Below are 21,958 nucleotides of genomic sequence, written 5' to 3' on the forward strand. Positions count from 1 at the left end.
TACAGGCCAGAGGTGCAGGGGTGGTGAGAGGACTGACAGAGTGGGGAGCAGAACAGGCAGATTGATGTGTATACTGCTGAGGGGAGCAGCGGACAGGTCAGAAGAGTTTTGGGGCCCTCCAAGGTAGGGATCAAACTCATGTGGAAGTGACTTTAACTTAGTGCTGTGCTTAAACCACTGGGCCACCAGGGAGGGCCCTTAGGCTTTCTTTTTAAGGTTACTGTTTTGGTCAATTTCTTGTTAATGCAATATATTACTTTCAGAAAATAATTTTAATTTCCATATTTCCAAATCCACTCTGTCCTTGTGCATTTTTATAAGATGCTGGCCCATTTGACTGTGAGGTTAACAAAAAGAACACAAGGACAGAAGTATTGCACTGACACAGTTTAATAGCAGCATACTTTTTTGAAAAATTTGTTTGTGATTCACAGACTTACCAGAGTCAATAGTGTGTGATGTAAGTGTCAAGAAGTTAAGACATAGCTTATCTCTAAATCATGTACCATATTATAAACCAGTGTTACATCAATTACAAAATACAATAAAAAAGGCATAATCTTAAAGAAAATAGACATACCCACTGAATTAACTGAATCAACAGAGTGAATGAATGAAGGAGTGAGTGAAGTTGATAGCCCTACGCTAATCTTCACTGACATCCCAGTGGTTATGCTTAATTAGCTCAGGGCACATATTTTCCAGAAGATATTGACAGACTGGAAAATATTCAGAGGAAACTGACCAGATGGTGGTGGAACTTGAAATCACATTCTGACAAATGGTTGTAGGGCAGTGGTGATATTCAGCTTAAGGAAGTAAAGACTTAGGGAAAAAGCGAAAAGATGAATTTTTGTGAGTGCTTAAAGTTATGGAGTGCTTATTGAGAGCTTGCAAAGTAGGCCAGGCTTGTGTTACTTTAATGGATTTCATGCATTATGAATCTTTCATAATGAAAAGAGAATACTTTATTCTGAATTGCCTTGGAAGGCAGGGCTGACAGTAGTCAGTAGAAACCACAGAAGAGACTGCTGACTTTTTTGAATAATGATGTTTATAACTCTCAAAGCTATCTAACAATAAAACAAGCTGCCTTGATGTTAACGGGGTTTACGTAATTGGAGGTGCTCAAGCAGACTGGTCAAAATTTTGGTAAGTAATAAGGAAGTGTTAAATGGGACATGAACCATATGAGTGCTAGACTTTGTCCAAATTATCCTGAGTGTCTATCATCTTACATTATCTTTTAGTTTAGTGATGTGGGACTAAATGCCTTCCAATTCAATAAATCAATTATAGTGTTTTCTGGTTGTTATATTGCTTTTTGGCAACTAAGGCCAAGTTCCAACAGAATTCAAAGTTGCAGAATGAGAAACATATTTTGTGAGTGTCTTTATTACACAGAACAGCAAAAAGAGATTCCTTCCTCACTTGATATCTAGACTCTTGTATTCTGGGTATGGGAGAAAAAAATGCTATGCATTTAAAGATTTTCCAAAGCATAATAAAATACCTTGAAAGCTTCAAATATTTGTAGTATTTATTTCCATCATTATATTTAAATGAAGTTATTTATGCTCTGTAATCCCCTCTAATTGCATTTTTTGTTTTCAGCTTTCTTATTATTAGTGCATACACCGAGTATCAACCAACCTATGCTTTCATGGCTATTATTTTCATGTCTTAATAAATGGTTCCTGTGAGTAGGGAAAGAATGAACATCCACTTAAAGTAACTAATAATAATGGAGTTTTATAGCTAGAAAAGAAATCTAAATATCACACATTAGCAGATGAGAAATTCGAAACCAGAGAGATGAAATCGACTTGCCCCATTCAGGTGACTGGTGGGGAAGCTGAACTTTTCTTTCTTTTCTTGTTCCCTGCTCACTGATGCAGCATTTGTTACATTCTTCCCAGAATACTCTTCTTTCTTTTTTCTTTTCTTAGCAAGTAGAATATTTTTATACTAGTCACTCTTACATCTTTACTTACAGCCTAACAAGTGTGTGAACTGAAGAGAAGATATCTGAGGAGGAGTCCACGATAATAGTTTCTTACACATGTCCTTAGTTTGCAAAACAAGATTTCTAAGGGCACCTTTGTGTTAATTTTGGATTGTTCTTGAATCTCTGCAGTGCTGCGTATGATGCTGTCCTGGACAGAAATGTGGCCATTAAGAAGCTCAGCAGACCCTTTCAGAACCAAACGCATGCCAAGAGAGCTTACCGGGAGTTGGTCCTCATGAAGTGTGTGAACCATAAAAACGTGAGTTGTTATTTTTAAACCTCTGGCAGTAGGAGGTTGTGAGATTGGGGAAAGAAAATCAGGATGCCAACTTGAGCAGACAAGGCTTTCTTTTCTTTGCAATTTCTGCCTCTTGAGATTGTTTATCCTGCCCATATGCTACTTTGATTTCATTGTCCTCCTGGTAGCTTTCTGCTTAAAAACCATCTAAAAACCATATGGTGTGGAAGGAAAGGATTTGATAGATATTTAGCTGTTATGAAATTAACCATATTTGGTTATCTTCCCCCAATTTAACCAGAGAGCTTTATACCTTTCCAAAGCAAAAACAACAAGCACCCTCATATGAAAATATCTTACAGGATAATATGCTATATTTCTTTATAATTTAATTCTGATTATTAACAGGTGAAGATTTTTAACCTTCTTTTCCTCTTATCTATAGTCTAAGACTGGGCTTCAACTGTTCATTGTACACATTGTGCTTTGGCATAACGTGTCTGTAGGTTTGGGCAAACATGCAGAGACAAGCCCTGCAGAACAGGATTGTCATGAGCATTTCTCTCTGAAACCCAGTTGGGTGCACATGACAGAGCTTCCTTCACCTCAGAGAAGACATGTCTTTAACCATAGAAAGTGGCTTCTAGAATGCTATCTATGTGCCCATTTTTAGTAAGGATAAATGGAAGAGTATCCATCATTTTAATAAAGGCTATTATTAATACATAAATAATAATACATACCGTCCATAATTTATTACATATAAATATATAATGTAATAAATTATGAATTATGATAAAACTATATTAACTACCATAATTCCCTAGTTTTTTTTAAGTATGAAATTGTTGCAGAAAACATGAAATTACCAGTGTGATTTTAGAAACAATTGAATTTTTCATAAGGTTAGACACTTATCAGAAGCACTAAGCAGCAGCAAATGTAAGCATTTAATAAACCAACTAATTTATTCAAAGTTACACTTTATTAATGAGCTATTGTCTACACAGGAAAGGGTCGGATATAGATATGTGTTTCATAAAAAACAAGTACTTGAATAATAAAACACTAAGAGCTTTCTTGAGAATATTATATATTTTTCTAAAAATGTCCCTCATAGCATCACAATGTGAAAGTAAAACATGTACTTTAATTTTTTATATAGTACAGGTAAAATAAAAAAGGTATTTGAAATACAAATATATGAATTGTCTCATGACAGTCTTTCTTTATCTTCACTGTTAATACACCAAAGACCCATTAGTTCAGGCACTTGACATATATTTTTGAGTAAATAAAATAAGCCAGGTGTAGGTTTAGTTGCTGTAAATACTGAGGATATAACACTGACCATAAGAGAGACAAATACCTCCCCATGTTGAACTCATGTTCTACTGTTGAGAGAAAGCCAGTGTAAGAAATAGGTACTATAAAGAATGTCATATGGGAAAAAGCACTTAAGTAATCAAAGCAGAGATGAAAAATTTTGGTCAGTATGGGTAAGTAGTGTTCCCCTTTAACATAGGGTGAGTAAGACACATCTCATGAAGGAAGGAAAATTAAAAAAAATATGTATCCATTGCTTACTTGGCTATTAAAGAACACAATACTTCCAGAAGAAAAATAGAAGTGATGGAAAAGATGATTCTTAAGAAAAATCATGATACTAAAGAATGTTTCCATAGTGATAAGGTAGGAAGAACAAGATTAAATACATGATCACTGTAATCTATTTTAATGGTAACAAAGAGGATGAAAAATATAGTATGAGAAATGGAAGATGGATGGATACAAGCAACAAAGTATAGAAAGTTTTGACAATTTGTGTCCGCATTTATTTTTATGTCCTTAACTCTCTTTTTAACATTATAATGTAAATGCATAATGGGGAATTGCCGTTCACTTGACCAATCTGAGACTTGTTTAGAGGTTCTAGCAAGGAACATAGCTACTCTGGTATCTTTGATTTAGAAGGTCAGATCTGTCTACATTCAGGAAAGGTCATTCTCTTCTATGAGGGAGACCTGACTAGTCAATCAGATCAACAGAATCAACCTTGGCAACCAACAGAGACAGACGTTATAGCCCTCACATCCATACTTGGCCAATTGAGAGACTCATTCTCCCTGCTTGACTAAAATGTAAGGATTCACAGACACCTACCCAAAGTGACCGAAAGTGAAGTTACAAATTGAAATGACAAATTTGCAAATAGCATCTTACATGATTCTCTCCTTTTATGATGCATAAGCTATAGATATTTCTGGAACATACTAGCAGAGAAGTTCATTTACAACCAAATATAATTCCCATATTAGCATTTGTAGAATAAGTAAAAGCACTCAGAATGCAGAATTCTGAGAAATAAACAGTGAAGTAATCACTTGTAATCATGGAGAAGAAAATCCTCTTAAAAAATACTTAATTCAGGAAGTGATCATCGTGGTATGACTGTGGGGTTATGACAAATCCTAAATCACATTGTGCACCTTAAGATGCTGCAATGAAAGAAGTGAATCATATTCCTTCCCAGAAACTATTAAACTAAAATGGAAATATCTGTGATGATCTATGTATAAAGAGAACACCTTTAATTAGCCATTAGAATTTTAAGGGAGAAAGTAAAACAGGAGAAACCATCACAGGGAAATCAAAGAAGAAAGTAATACAACAAGGTCATGGGGAACTAATTTACCTTCTAACTAATTTAATTTAACTAACTAATTTACTCTTTAACTAATTTAATGACATTCAAATAATAGCTCAATTTATTTAAAATATAAATTTATTTTCCATATTAATTTAAAATTACTATGTTATTTATTTACCAAGAATATGGATTAGTATTTTAGCTTGTATATGTGTATCTTATGTAGTCTCTGATGTTTATGTTTCAATAAATATCAAAATAAATTACTTTTCAAGACTGATAGACTACTAGAAAAGCAGTCCCATAATATATGTTCAGTGAAAGATGTATTATGTAGACATTTTTCAACATGCTACAACTTAGTATACAGAATAAGAGGACATCTTAATAAAAAAATTAAGTTTATTTAGTTGTTTTTTATTTTTCCATACACATGTTCCATACTGAAGTGTTACTTGAAAAGACATGATGGTCACATTTTGGTATAGGAATTACAAGCCATAGGTTTCTATGTCCTGTTACCATTGCATACACAAACATGCACACACACACACACACAAACAAATACTGGATGGTGATGTGATTTTTTTTTTTATTTAATGATTCTTTAGCAAATATAACATTTCCTGGGATTGACTGAGTTTTTCATATGTTTGAAATTTTTGTTTTGTTTTATTACTAGTAAAATTTAATGACATTCAAAATTCCTATTTTAAAGATTTTAGATCTTAATCTTATACTGAGAATTTTTCTGAATGGTTATATCTATTCTGTGAATAAAAGATTATTATGTATACTTTCAATTTTTCCCCACTGGCATATTAGTACAGGGGATATAGCTGAAAGGGTGTTTTATTTTATTTACATATGCAATCTATTTGGATATATGACAGAGGAAAATTTTTAAATTACTTTTGTTAGAAGATAATCTTTTTTTACTACTTAATATATAATATTTAAAGGACAAAAAAGGTTCAGAAACTGAATTTGGATAGCCTTTTATGCATTCTAGTAAATTCATCATTGATAGTATCCAATACATGCCTTTCCCCACACATTCATCAGTTTAAATAATACTTGAATTGAGAATAGATACATAAGAAACTAAAGTTCCAATGCCAAAAATAAAATCTCACATTAAAATACCATCTAACATTAGAGCATCGCTTTGTTCATTTGAAGAAAATGACTTTTTATTGGCTGTTTTATTGACTGTTTTACTATCTCACTTTTCTTATGTGACTTTTTTTAATACCTTTTTATTTTAATTGTATTATAATCTCATATCTTACCAAAGAGAACCACACACTCACAATTATCACAATCATATATCTTTTTGACTTTTCCTTTAATATTTTAACTGAACCTTTTTCTGTATACAGACTGTATTTCCCTTCGTGCAAACTTTTTATGCTCTGTGAGACCTTCCTAGGATATTTTTCCAACTTTTCTATTTCCACTGTAACACTGGTATGTTACTTTGAGTTAGAATAAACACTGCTTTAAATATATGCTTTTAAAATAATTTATTCTCTTGTTTTTCTCCCATCCTTTGTCTCTTTCACGGTCTCTTTTCTAGATTATTAGTTTGTTAAATGTCTTCACACCCCAGAAAACACTGGAGGAGTTCCAAGATGTGTAAGTAACAAAACTCACAAATGTATGAGACAAATTGCTCCTTGTCAGTTCCCATTGAGTTATTTGAAATCCCTCTTAGAGATCAAAGGCAGGTAAAAACTGGCAGCAAATGAAAGGGATCTACTGATGGGAAAGAAGCTTTTATTTGTGATACTACTTCCTGGAGATACATTTCTGCTTCTTCCTGACCTTTTGACTCTTTGTACTTCATTCTTCCATTTACTTGGTTTAATCATGGAAGGCTATTATTTTATTATATATTTTGTATCATACTGATTCTGAGTTTGTAGAATAAGTCAATACACTTTGAGAAATATTAATGAGGGACATGATAAAAACAGTGTTTATTATTTATTTCTATTTTAGTCGTCCACTTGATTTACTGAATAAGTGTCTAGGTGTATAGTGACAATAAGTAGAGGAGAGAAGTGAATCCCAGCAACTTTTTAAAATTTAATTATCTTTAAAAATTGTGTCAAATTTGGTTTACCATGTTGTGTATGATTCAAAGGAATAAGATCACTTTGTTACACCACCACATCTTCCACCAAGGCACCCATAGTGTTTACTTAACACAAATGCATTGCATTTAATGGAAGTTGCTATTTTGAGTTATTTGATAACTTGTAATCACAGTAGTCAGGAAAGTTTTGGGAAGGTATAGGGAAAATGAGAACAAGAGTATAAAATGTATGAACAAGAAGTATGTACTAATACCTGTAATAATATTGGCAACTTTGTGGAAGAGTTACCATAAGCAACATACCTCCAACACTTTGAAGTTTTGCTTAACCCTAAATGTAATCAAAATTGGAGCTGGAAATTTATAAGTTGTCTGAATGACTCACAGCTCTTGTATGTGGAATTAATATTATGGATTTACCTTCCAGTTATTTAGTAATGGAACTGATGGATGCCAACTTGTGTCAGGTGATTCAGATGGAATTAGACCATGAGCGAATGTCTTACCTGCTATACCAAATGTTGTGTGGCATCAAGCACCTTCACTCTGCTGGAATTATTCACAGGGTAAGAGCACCAGCTTCAGAGCTATTACAGATGCTTTTGGGAGAAGAGAGAAAGAGCAAGTGTTGATTATTTTCTTGAGAATAGGGGAGGCATAATTTGATATAATGCATTTCATCATTTCTTGTCAATAGAATTAGCTAGCAAATAATAGTTCACTGGCAGTTAAGAGGAGCATTTATATTGTAGTTGATTATGTTTAACATTTTATTTCAGTTAATTGATAATCAGTATCTGAGAACCCTCATGCTTTCTCACACCTTGATTGGTAGAGGTCATATGGGTAGCTGAAATAAGACAGTTCATTTTCACTTTTGGTTTCTGACAGCATAAAGACAGCTACCTGTTCCTCTGTCAGACCTCAAAAATGAAATATAAGCTAACTGTTTAAGTTGCTTGAGGAGAAGACTGAAAGATGACAACAAATTATTTTTTTTCCCTAAAACCTCCTTTTAAAGATGAGCATAAATTGTAAAAATGATAGAAAAATTCTCTACTGGGTCTAGAAAAATTTTGGAAGATCTTTAAAATAATTCAAACCTAATTTGAAAGCAACTAAATTGCTTTGCGGCGGTAATCCTTTGCTTCATATAAGGCTTTGCAGTGAAAAGCCATTCATGTCAGTGCCATGGACCTTGGGGAGTGGGAAGTGACAATGGTTTTTAATTTCTTCCTTTGTTCTTATTTCCAGGATTTAAAACCAAGCAACATTGTAGTCAAGTCTGATTGTACACTGAAGATCCTTGACTTCGGTCTGGCGAGGACGGCAGGCACAAGCTTCATGATGACTCCTTACGTGGTGACACGCTACTATAGAGCCCCTGAGGTCATCCTGGGCATGGGCTACAAGGAGAATGGTAGGGATATTTCTGAGTAGCATCCAGATCAGCATGGACAACTGGGTTCTCTTTCATGTGTGTGAATTATTACTGAAAAGAATAGAGCTGCCAGCTTTCATATTTAGTTTTTTTTTTTTTTTTTTAACACATTACAAGCAAGAGTTACTAGTTAAAAATGTGAAGGTTGTTTCTGAGAACAAGATTTGCTAGAACAATTAGAACAACACTAACCTACCACAGCTAAAAAGAATTATGAATGTTGTCTGATTAAGTAGTCAAGAAGATACTGATTAGCACTTACACTGTAGATAGTGAGAAACTTTGTTATTTGGGTTACAGTTCAGCTCAAATTGAATATGAAAGTATGAAGAAATATACCTATTGCATTTAACCATCTGGCTTTATATCATATCTTAGATTGATGGCTCCACCAGGAAAGACAAACCAAAAAATGCCACAAATACTTAGAACTAGAATTTTCATAAATGCTCAATGAATATTCAATTTGCTATCTAAAGCACTCAAACTTAAAGGTGTTTCTTTAATACTTTTCTCTGTTCTGTAAATAATATCTAGGGCAATAATTGACCAGGAAAATTTTATAAATTCCAAAACAATGGAGAAAGAAATATGAAATTTTATACTACTAGTTCTATAAAGAAAGCCTACTATCCATGAACACTTAAAAAAAGTGGCAAAAATACTCAAACTATCCAATTTTATTTTACTAATTAAAATGAAAACTTTATAATGTATCTGTTAGAAAGCACAGAAATTTGTTATTTTAAACAGACTACGGCTAATAAGTAATGTGGCACATTAAAATCATATTCATTATACTTAGGAATTAAAACTGTATTAAATTAAGGTTGCATATAATTTCATAGTTGTTTTTCATAATTCTGACCTTTAGCTATTTGACTTCTATTTTTCTATAATAATTATACTTTTATCTCCAGGTGTTACAGGATATTTTTATGAAAATTTCCTGGTCACTGTAGTTTTAAAAAATTTGTGTGCTTTCGGTTTAGAAGAAAACCAATGCGTTTATATATTTTCTCAGAAAAGCGGCAAAGCCAGCAGTGCCGAAGGTCAAGTTCCCTTTTGTGGGCAATGACATAAACTGGTACCTTTTGACATAGAAGAGACAACTCTCTACCTAAGGTGTTACCACAGCTCATTTATTTTGAAAAGAAGATATTTGCATCTGTTCTTTGCAATTTTTTTTAAAAGAATCAAAGAGAGAACCAATTAAAGAAAACTCAAACTAAGAATCTATAGAGAATGGGAAATTCGAACTTGTCTAGTTTGACTTCATATCTTTGTTACACCATATATAACTGCATCCATTTCTCCCCTTACTAGAACGGCTGCAAGTACTGCCTTAGTTTATTGGCTTCGCTCAGTCCATGGACAAGGCATAACTAGCACCCGTATGCTGCTGTTCCCCTCCAAGTGGGAGGAAGGTGATCATGTAGACACCTGCTTGCTCCCACATCAGGCATGCCTGCTGTCCTATGCTCCTAACCCTACCTTCCTTCCCTGAGGAACATTTCAGCCTAATGTTTTTGTCTAAAAGTTCCCATGTCCTTACTAATATGGGAGTTGAAAGAGGGAAAAGATTGGTTAGAGAAGGTGAAACATGTTTGGTTTACAAGTATGACAATTGAAAAGTAAACTTAAAACTATTTTTACACTTGTGATCTTTTTTTTTTTTTTTCCACTTTACTTCCAGATGTTACTTTAGATACAGGATAGTTAATCATATTCCTTTTTTTCTTGAAATAGTTCAAATAGAAACTAAAGCTTATATATATTTAAAGGACAACTTATGAGAGAAAAATGAAGTCCCAAATGCTAGCTTTTCCTCTTTTTTTACCTGGAAATCCAGGTTCCAGCCATTTTCTCATTTCTTGGACTTGGGTGAATGTATCTTATGTTGGGCAAATAAATGTCCTCTTGCAACCCATTCTACATAACTGTATAGAATAGAAAATAGAAACAGTCACCATTAAGTTTGTTTATTCTTTCTCTCTCTAGCAAATGATAACAAAACCCCCTTGGTGGCCTTTAGTTACCATCTGTCATTGAGATACATTGTTTTTAGCTATTGCTTCTCAATGTCACCACTTTATGACGCTTAAGAGTCAATCTTAGGAACCCATAAAAAATTACAAAATAATTGGAATTCACATACTAGAGCTGGTTTATATGAGATCATAATACTGGTTTGAATTATTGTCCAACTTTTGTTGGGAGATGAAAATTGTACCTTCTAATCAAACTGTTCTTTTTCCTCCTCCTTCAAAGATCAATTATCTCAGTTAACTTTACTTTCCTCCCTTTTCTTCACTTCCCTCTCTCCTGTTCTAGTGGATATATGGTCTGTGGGATGCATTATGGGAGAAATGGTTCGCCACAAAATCCTCTTTCCAGGAAGGGACTGTATCCTTGCACCTTTTGCTGCAGCTTTACCTATTTTGTTCTCTCTCCCTTTAAACACATAATGATTTTACCAGGAGAGTAAAGATAGAAGCAAAAAGTTGGGTAAGTGGTGTAATTGTGATTTAAAAAAAAAGTGATGATTTCTATACCTGACCAGTACTGAATACAACTTACTGCCATGACTTGTTTTAAAGTTCAGTAGCTTTTCTTCTTAAATCATTTTCTTGACTTTAACTCAAAATATCACTGTTACCTTTTTTGATAAATAAGAGAGGGCACCAGATTCCAAATAATTAAAATATAATTATCTCTATAATTAGCTAAGGAGTAAATATTTATACATGAATTTCATTTCCTTTCTAAAATTATTTTATGTATGTACAACAGTTTAGGCATAGTATTTTCCTTGCTTGCACCCTAAGTTTTTTATACAAGCTTCTTTTATTTGGATTACTTTTGACATTATAGCTAGTCTTAAATAGTTGAATATAACATATACTCCTTAAAACTGTACTTTCATATTTAACAATCATAATTATAGCTTGAATTGTGGATTTAAAATAAGCTTTTCCATTTGGTTTGCAGATATGACTTAGATACATATAATTGTTTTTCTAAAGAAATTTAGAAATTTAAAAAGCAGTATTGACTTGAATTCTACTAGATTTGCATCTACTAGATCCATCAGAAATTTCTTGGAAAGATAGCAATGACTTGGAATTATTAAACGAGATAGTGTACTTTTAAAATGACAAAAGTTAACTCTATAACAAAGGTATATATTTGTTTTTGTGATATACAGATAATAAAGGTACAGATTACAGAGAATATATTTTCATAAATACAGAAATACGCTGCTAGCAAAAATAGGATAAATCTTAGTATAATAGTTAGCCAATTTAGCAATGATCCATTGAACTCAGTATATTACATATTTTTTAATTGTCAATGAACATGTATTCCACAATCATATTAACTATTCTATTTGATAAAGCTCTACCAGAGAACTCTTTCATTATGTGAAAATGTTATAATCTATATTTAATAGAAATAGAAGTAGAATAAAGATGAACAAGTAAATCTGACTCCATAAGAAGCTGATATCACAGTTAGTATCAGTTAAGTTGGAATTTATTATTTGTCCTAGATATTAATAAGAAATTATCTAAATTCTGCAGTAATGTAAGAGTGATGGCATCTAGAACTGCACTGTCTAGTAGTAAGTAGCCACCAGCCACTCTCATTGCTTGAAATTATTGCTATTTTGAATTAAGATAGTGCATATATGCAAAATGCACACTAGATTTTGGCAATGTGGAAAGCAGGCAAAATATCTTAGTTTAATGTAGTGTATTGAAATAATATTTTGGCTATATGGGACTGAATAAAATATTGCTAATATTAATCTCATCTACTTATTCTTTTTAATGGTAAATTTAATATATACCTATGTATATAGTTTATATTTGTGACATTTTACATTACATTTTACTTTGGACAATGTCAGTCCAAAACATGAGAAAAATGCATGATAGCCTTTCATTATAATCAATTTTAAAGTCTTTAATTATCATTGGCTCCATAGTCCTTTGTTATTTATAACATGAAGTATCATTTTTGCCATCAAATTTCATGACTACTTCAGTGAATTCATTTTATTTTAAATTAACTTCATATCTTGAGGATAAGTTGTATTCCTAGTAGTTGATCTGGACAATGTTAAAATTCCCATTAATATTTAAGTATATTGAGTTCATCACAAATGAGACTTTTTTAATTGATCTTTTGCTTTTAGAGTATACTACATTTCACCTAAAAACAAAGGAACTTCTCAATACTCAAATCAATATTGCATAATCATATATCAATTATATATCTATAGAACATAGTATCACAAAATCTCTTAGTATGCTTGTCACTTGATTTCCATGTAGTGTGGTTCTCTGAGATCTATTTTGCTACTCAGGCAGTTATCAGAATCACTTCTCTCTTGTTAAATAGTATTTATATTTTAAAACCAGTAAAATTAAGAAAAAACACATTTTAAACTTAAAATAACCCTTTGGGAAAACAGAATAATGGTAGTTTTGTGTTAATAATCCTATATTATTCTTATAATTGCTCTCTTGAAAGTTTTTTTCTCTCTGTCTCTCTCTTTTTCCAGTTTATGTTTTAGAAAAATATTTGGAAGTAAAAGTAACAGCAAAAATCAATAATATATACATTTTTAATATATTCTTGACAAGTGTTAGCCTAGAAATGGAATAAAGCCTAATACACAAAATGTAGATTGTGTTAAGGGTTGTATTCTAAATCCTTTTATTTCTGTGATGATTATATAGAACATGGTCTTTAATAGTCTTATGCCATAAATGATAATCTGCAGAAGTATAAACATAATCCCCTAAATAATATATAGTGTTGTCAACAATGTGACCTCAGTTCAAGAAACATTGTAAAATGTGAAAATAATAAAAATCAAAGCGGGTGGGCAGGTAGGTGCATTGCCTCTCCCAGCACATGCTCTTCTGAACATGAATGAATGTTCATATAGTGTCTTGATGCAGGTGGAGTACAAAATAGTTACAATGCATTTTTAAAAAGTTAAAAATAAGTGAAAGGAGAAGTTAAACACAGACATCTGTAGTGGAGAATATCTTGAGTTAAGCTTTACTTACATACACTTACATAATTTCTAGATGAGATGCATTAGAAAAAATAGCTTATCATTGAAAATGTTTCCATGAGGATTGAAATAGTCATTTTACCTATCACTAAGGCAACAACATAAAGGCTTGATAATATTTAAAATTCAAACCAAACTTTAGAAATCCCTAGTTAACATGTACTTTGTGAGTGGAATTTTTTCATTAATCTCTCTGGGAATTATTAGTACTTTATAAACAGAGTGTCTTACTAATCATCAGGAGTTGAGAGCATTGATCTAACTTTACTAAACCATGATCAGATACAAATTTAGTGACACATGAAGGACAAGAATCATGCAAATAATTTTGCATATTGAAATGATCCCAGCCTTTATTGAAGTAGTATCAAAATTTAATGTATGCAAACTGATGCCTTCATTACTCTCAAGGTTTTTCAGGAACGTAAAAAAAGAGTATAGGCTCTTTTAACATCACTTAGAATTATTTAGAGTATTTCATAGTGAATTTCTCTGCAGTTGAAAAATAATGTGATAATGTTCTGTCATCAGAATCAACATTATTCCTTTCACTCCACAGAATTTTTTAATGTTCCCTTTCTTAATGAGCCCTAAATAAAAATAGTAAAACACTATGAAAAATTGGGAACTCTTATCAAGTTACTATTGGTAATTAAAATTTTAGCTACTTTCCTACATTACAGTTTCGCATTTTGAGAAACAGTATATTTTTTTTCTATGAAGTGATCTGGATTAAAGTTTTTGCAAGATATTTAATTAAGTTGAGTTTACCAATTATGAGAACTATATTATTAGACATTAATATTCACTGTAGTGTTATGACTAAAGCTTCTTTCTTAGCATATATATATAAATATAATATATAATTAATAACATTATTAGAATTCTAAGACTCTTGTTGAATTTAGAGAGCAATAAATATGTCAGACCCATTACTTTCTTTACATACTGCAAAGATTATGAGATATCACTTACTTTGTATTTCACTCAGATTTTGTTTCCTTTAATAATATCTTACAGTAAAGCATTTTTATGTGCTTTAGCAGTTTACCCCTATGGACTGCCTGTCTACCCACTTAACTCCTTTATACTTTTATCATTGACTTAATAAACTATAAAAAGAATTAAAAGGCTACCCAGAACAAAAATTATTCTTTCAAATGGTGAGGAGCCAAAATTGGCTGAATTTTACAATAGTAAAAGAAAAGGAACAACTTGTCACTGAAGGACTCTATGAATTCATGTACACATTGAATAAGGATAATTATGTGAATCTTCAAGAGAATTGTATTTAATTTGATGATAATGAGACTTGCAGAATCAGAATTTACTACTTGTTGATCAGAACAAGAAAATATATTAATTATTAAATACCAGTATTTCTTTAGATCACTTACTTGGATATGATGTAGAATTAAATAGAATTTGAAAGATGAAAATTTTAGATCTTTTGATGTAGTAAAAAATATTTGTCCAAAATATAGTAAGTTTATTACTTTGTAATTTCTCTCCTGCATTATATGTTTCATTCAATTTTTAACTTTTGTTATTTGTTATTTTTTATTGAGATAACATTAGTTCACATCACATTTGTATTTGGATGTCAGGGATCCCTTTTTCTGGTGATTTTACCATATTACTCTCATCACCAAAATATTTTTTCTCTTTATTAAGAAAACTGATAAAGTTTGTTAAATAAAGATTAAAAGTTAATTATATGATGCCTCAGAAGTTATAAAGAAAGAAAAGCAAGTCAAATAGATGTACTCAAGGAGAAAATCTTCTCTGATCTTCTGGCATTAGAATATTAAGCATTGAGTTCCATGGATATTAGTTATTTTTCTTAGGCTTCCATGTACATAATTTGTATTTATGCAAATCAGTCATTTTTCATAATTCCACTTTGTCACTGGGGTTTTAGAAAATGTGCTTCTGTTAATAATGAATTAAATGTTTAACTTTTGAAGCATATAATAAACTTTTCAAAGAAATGGTATTCTGATTATAGAAAACCATACTGAATCTTCTAGCTATTGTAATTTGAGGTATTAATTGAAAGAAAATTTATCAAAGACACTGTCTGAATTATTATGTTAGGGAGAAAAGCATTGTAGTTTCAGAATCATGTTACTAGAGCCATATAATAGCTTTAGGAAGTTTTTGCCAGGTTCCTAGACAGAATTTCACAATATCCAACAATGTATTTTACTACGGCTCATAATCCAAACCATTAGAGTATAGAACTAGCAGTAACGTGATTTACTTATTTAGATTTAAGCTGACAGAGGCTACATTCTGTTATTATCTCTTGGTTAGAAGTAAAAGAAAGATGATCTTGTGTAATCTAATGCCTGATAAATGATAGGACACTTGAGGTTTTCTCACATAGAAAATTAGTAACCAGCAGCTCTCCTGCCGGCCTGTGACTATACAGGTGCCTCTCTTTTACTTTCTCCTTTTCTTAATAAACCTGTCTTTTAAAATATAAAACCACACACACACAAAAAAAAAGAAAATTAGTGGCTGTATTTTAGTAACAGTAAAACTTGAATCTGCTCTCTGCCTAGGAGGAATACTGATGATGAAAGAATGTAATGAACTGGCATTATAAAAACAACCAGAATTCTCCAGAGTACAAACTTCTTACGGAGTTTGTCAGACTATCTCTGAAAGCATCAAAATCCAGTTTCTCTAGTGATTGAATTTGTTGTTTTCTTCTAAGTTCTATATAGAGTTAGCATTCAGCCAAAACTTTTGAAAAGCTCATAAAATAATCTAATCTTACCTGACAAGCAGATATGTACATATAAAATATATTAATTAAGAGAGGGTTTACCACCATCCTCACCTCCCTTGCTAGGACTCAGTATCACATTTTTTGGTTGCCTATTTCCTGTTTTGTGATGATATTCATAAACTTTAGCTTAACGACTTTATTTTGCAAAATAATTTTATTTTGAATATATAAAATCCATATAAATTTAGGTGAATGTATTACATTTCTTGTAATTGACAGTTACAGAACTTATAATTTCCAGGTACAAATCTCAGTGCTAGAGGTAGTGTAAGCATGGACAGTCTCTAAGAATATACATAATTAGCAAATATATAATGGGAATTGGAAGTTGGAAAAGTTTCCAAGGTATTATCACTTGGAGAAGATTCCTTGAAATTTTAAAAAGTTAGTATTTAATATGTTCATCAATGGTTCAGATCTAGGATTTATAACTACATTATTTTTATGAGAAAATGTTTTTTTTGGTTCTGACATGCAGAAAAATGACCCCAAATGGTCTCCTTTTATTTAGAAATATCTGTATCCAGCAGAACCATACAAAGAAGAACTGGGAGGTATGCCACTTATTAATACCTGTTATAAAACCAACTGTCTCAATTCAATTGAGACTAAAGACATATACGGTCTATGATTCCATGCAGGTCCTTTGTTGTTAATTGTGACTGTTGTTTAAAGGGATACATTAGATAGAAGAAAAATCAAGGACTTTTATCCTATCAAATAAAACTGTCCTAGTTTTAAGGAGGGAATGCTCAGGAATCATATTCACCCATTGTAAGAATATAATTTCAATGGAGAGTAAGATAATTTCTATATAGATAATGGGGGAAGTCCCATAAAGTCAATTGTGACTCAATACGTGGAATGTTCTGGGTGGTTTTAACAACAAAAAAGAATTGTCCAGTCAGTGTAGATTTCCTCATTGGAGATATTTTATATATATATATATATATATACATACACACACACACACATCTATATATATATACACACACACACGCTATAAGAATATATTGTGATACAAAATAAATCTTACATAATTAACTCCTATAAATATAATAGACATGTTACATAAAACATTTAGGGAGAAATTACTGTACCAGGCAATTGAGAGGCATTGCTTTCAAAATTCTTTATGACAAATGCTATTTATCATCTACATTTTAAAGGATGCAATTGAGATTTAGAGAGATAAAGTAACTTGGTCAAAGTTACATACTTAAAGGGCAATAAAGTTGGCTCTGCCGCAGAAAAATGGAAATATCTGTCAGAGTTGTCATAAAAGAGATCTTTGTATTAGATAAAGTAAAAATATAAATAGATACTTGTATTAAATGAAAAATAATAAGTCCTATAAATTTGTAGCAGAAATTACCTATACCCAGATATTTAATTACCAAATGTTTGAATACAGATAATAGAAAACACTGTCTAAAAAAAAAAAAAGAAAGAAAGAAAACACTGCCTATAAAGGTTTTTATTTATTTATTTTTTAGTGTCTTATAAACTAGATATATAGTAAATAGAAATTAGACTGGTCACTTTGGTAGTTTGATAAGAATATGTGCAACATAAGTACATTCCCAGAGATGTTTTTCTGTTCCCTTTGATTTCTAGGTTCTCACAATGCCAACTTCATGTGAGACATATTGGTCTGGGATTAAAATATGTTAATAAAGGGATGCACAACTGTTTGCTCTATCTTTGCCTGATATTTTTGCATGTTACTTGCTTTCCTAAAATGGAAGCAAACCACATTTGCTTCTTTGGGTATGCTTATCCCCTTCAAAGCTATAAACATTTGTTTGCAGTGACCACTGAGTAGGTGTAAAATCCTACTATGGAAATTTAGTTTAACCTGAAAGAGATTATAACACTGGAAAGAATCTCATGAGGAGGTCTTTAAGGTCACTGAGAAATTACAAGATGTGACTTGAAGAACAAATGGAACAAAATTATATTGTGTTGCTATCTTGAGTCTTTCTCTTTATGCTCCCTTTCAGCATCCCCTATTCTCCCCGGTTATTTTCCCCTATGAGGATAATCTATCTCTCTTTCTGACTGTTCAGTAGGAGTAACTGAGTAGCCAAGTATAGTTAAAGAGAGAAATTTCACTATTTTGCTTAACCTTTCCCTATTCGCCCCTTCCTATATATATCCTTTGTCCTTAGATTCCCTGGTTTTAAGTTTTGGATCATAACCTGCAATAGAGAGAATATTATAATTTCCCCTTGGTTTTCAGGTTTCTTCTGATTTACAGTCTAAGAAGAGTGTCATCTCTTTAGTCATATTGTCCAATGAGTCTTCTGTTTTGAAAGCTAGCATTTCTTACTATTATCAAGCAATCCAGTTTATAAGAATAAAATGAGAAGACTACCTGTTTAGAAACATGCTCCCTTTATTAGAGCCTATGAAACTAAACCAGCATCGTCCAAAGTATTCATTTTTAAACTGACATTTAACTTCCGGAAATGTGTTCATATTTATAAATATGAGAAAATGTGTTTTATAAAAGAAACTCTTTCTTTTGAGGTTAGCTGGAAGCTCAACATTTCTTCACCACCCCTCACCTCTCACTGAATATGACAAGCAAAAGAATAAACAAGAAACCAACTTGCATGTTTCCCATTTCAACACAATCTGGAATACTTTATAATATAAATAGTAGGCATCTAGTAGGTGAATGCAAATTAGACCTTTAAATCAGAAACTAATCATTGAATTTAATTGCAAAGTAATATTGTGATACATTAGGTAGCACTGAGTAACATTATTAGTTCACTTTCATATCAGAAAGGGCCTTGACATCCTTGTGTTCTCATTTTACTGTTTATAACAATAATCATGAGACAGGCACCTTATCCAGTGAGTGAAATGTCAGACCATTCATGGCTCGATGGCATGGGTAGCTAAGTGTTCTCATTTATTTGCTGTTCTATTCCTGTCTTCTTGTTTATCGTCATTTCATTTTTGTTTTCAGTTGACATGTGGTCAGTAGGGTGCATCATGGGAGAAATGATAAAAGGTGCAGTGCTGTTTCCTGGCACTGATCGTATCCTTCTTGACAGCCACTGTCCTTTATGGGTGTCTTTCTCAATCAATTTCCTTTGGTCTCAAATACAGTTGTGCTGATGGGATGCATTCACTGCCCTAACAGGGCTTCTGTGAGACTGCAATGTCAAATATTTACCAGCTGACCTCACTCATGGTAGAGTAACCTTGTCTCCTAGGAAGACCTTATAGGGATAATGCGTATTAAATATGAAATGTTCAGCAAGATGTCAAAATATATTGATTTAAACCTATGAAACTAACAAGAGAAATATTTTGTTGGGTTTATAGTAGCTGTTTTGAAATTAAGTTATAGCTAAATAATAAGTGAAAATAATATTTAAGTCTGAAGATTTATGCATTTAAGAAGTATTTATTTGGTACAGAAATCTTTAATCAGATTTTATATTCTCCCACAAATACAAAGACTTATTTAATCACACTTTTAGAGTTGTATATAGCATTTACATAGCTTCTTGTAAAATTCTTCTCATTCCTTTTATTTATAGGGATAACACCAATACCTGATATTATTTTCTCCATCATAACAAATACAACAATTAAAATCTCATTACTTAATAATGACATAAAATAATTGAAGAAATTAATTTGTACTTGCATAAGTAAAAGTAATAATTTCTCAGACAGCAAATAATTAGTAGGTGAAGATTGCAGAGAGCCCACATGGATAGATGTGGTGTATATTGATATTTCCAAACTAAGTTAAGTAATCTTTCTTCCTTCACTAAGTACTGTCACTTAAGAAAACATGATTTCCCCATCATACTAAAGATAAAGTCTCTGCTTAAATTATCACAATTCCAATAGAAATAGAACTATAATGGAGTTTTAACCTATGATCAAAGTAGATCTAGTTATTAAAATCATATATTTTAGCCAAAATATGATTAGCTATTTGCTTTAAGAATTAGTTTATATTTTGTATAGTTTTATAGTATATTGCCATGCAATATATATGTAATAGTCTAATATACAATACACATAATAATTTCATATATATTATAATGATAGATATATTGTTTCATAGGTAACTTCTTCCTGTATGTATTAAAGGGCCAGGTAAGAGGCAACTCACTGGCACTCAATTTTTGTTGAATGAAAGAAGTTAACTTAAAATGATCTATTTAGTAAAAAATAAAACTATGCTGTTTTCACTTCTCTACTTACTAAAAATTGTTGTCTAGTCACATGATAAATATGACACATTTACTAAAAAATTGTCTACATTGGAATTTTCTTTTGCGTAGACATGTTACTAGATAACAACTATAAATTTATGACATCTATGTTAAGGATAATGTTATTTAGGTGTTGGCTTGATCAAAACTAAATTTCTTCAGATTTTTCTAAAAAATAGGATTTTAAATGTATTCTAATATATTAAAATACAATTTTAATGTAATCAAAACTTGATTTTGGCCTTTGGACATGGATTTGAAATAGTCCTTAAGTTTGGGTAATTTTAGAAATAATACTCAATTTTATTTTAGACTCAATCTTTTTTTTTAAGATTTATTTATTTGTGCATACAGAACTGGGGTACAGGCCAGATACTCAGGGATGGTGAAAGACTTCACCAGAGACAGAGTAGGGAGCAGAACAGCCAGATCAATGAAGTACACTGTTGAGGGGAGCAGCAGGTGGGTCAGGAGAGGTCTGCCACACCATGTGGTCACCTCCGGCGCAGGCGGGAATCGAACTCATGCAGAAGTGGTTTCAGCTTCTTGGTGCAGTGCTTTAACCCGCTGAGCCACCAGGGAGGGCCCTAGACTCAATCTTTTAACTTCACACTCTACTTTTTCAGAACTTCATTGTGGTTGAATAATTGATGATTCAAATGAATACTTGCCACCTGTTGAACATTAGGTTTAAAGTAGAACATTAGGTTAAGGTTAATGTTAGTCTCATATTGGATGCCCCCCCTTTTTGTTTTTAAGATTTCTTTATTTATACATAAAAAACTGGGGTACAGGCCAGAGGTGTAGGGGTGGTGAGAGGATTCACCAGAGACAGTGGTGAGCAGAACAGGCAGATCTGCAAAGTACATTGCTGAGTGGAGCAGTGGATGGTTCAGGAGAGGTCTTCTACACCATGTGGGTCACCCCCAGGGCGGGGATCGAACTCATGTTGAAGTGACATTAGCTTCTTAGTGCTGTGCTTTTTACCCGCTATGCCACCAGGGATGGCCCTGATGCCCTTTTAATAATGGAGCTTGATAATTTTGATATTGAGTTTTTCTGGAGTTCTTGCATGGGTTATATTTGTACATTTCTTGAAGGGTAAATTGGGATTATTATGAAATTTGTGTTCTCTGAGTATAGGATGTAGTCTAATGCTTCCAAAATTTTATGAAAATGAATATCAAAAAGTTCTTAAAATCCAAGACAGAATACTTATTTTCAAAATGCGTTTTATTATACATGACTTAGCTGAGAAGGGAATAAAATTAAACTAAATTTATTAGTTAAATAGAATCTTTAAAATGGTGCTGCAGATGTACAATATGTATGTATAGTACACACCAGTGTAACACATTATAAGGAGCCATACATTTTAATC

At 32.0% G+C, this 21,958-nt stretch overlaps 1 protein-coding gene across 7 annotated transcripts in view; it reads left to right on the plus strand.

Annotated features, from left to right (window-relative positions):
- The window catches only part of MAPK10 (mitogen-activated protein kinase 10), a 273,244-nt gene that overhangs the window by 195,652 nt on the left and 55,634 nt on the right, over positions 1–21,958 (plus strand). For 4 of the 7 annotated variants that reach the window (XM_004681143.2, XM_012724142.1, XM_004681144.2 and 1 more), the window contains 5 exons: positions 2,138–2,267; positions 6,476–6,534; positions 7,425–7,563; positions 8,252–8,417; positions 10,773–10,844. In XM_004681143.2, the coding sequence (XP_004681200.1) occupies positions 2,138–2,267; positions 6,476–6,534; positions 7,425–7,563; positions 8,252–8,417; positions 10,773–10,844 (566 nt within the window). Of the gene's footprint in view, positions 1–2,137; positions 2,268–6,475; positions 6,535–7,424; positions 7,564–8,251; positions 8,418–10,772; positions 10,845–19,307; positions 19,380–21,958 lie in introns of all 7 variants that reach the window. The other 3 variants (XM_012724143.1, XM_004681142.2, XM_012724144.1) reach the window with 2 other exon arrangements.

Source organism: Condylura cristata, unplaced genomic scaffold (genome assembly GCF_000260355.1).
Source record: "Condylura cristata isolate star-nosed mole 26May11 unplaced genomic scaffold, ConCri1.0 scaffold00012, whole genome shotgun sequence".
NCBI classification, from domain to species: domain Eukaryota; kingdom Metazoa; phylum Chordata; class Mammalia; order Eulipotyphla; family Talpidae; genus Condylura; species Condylura cristata.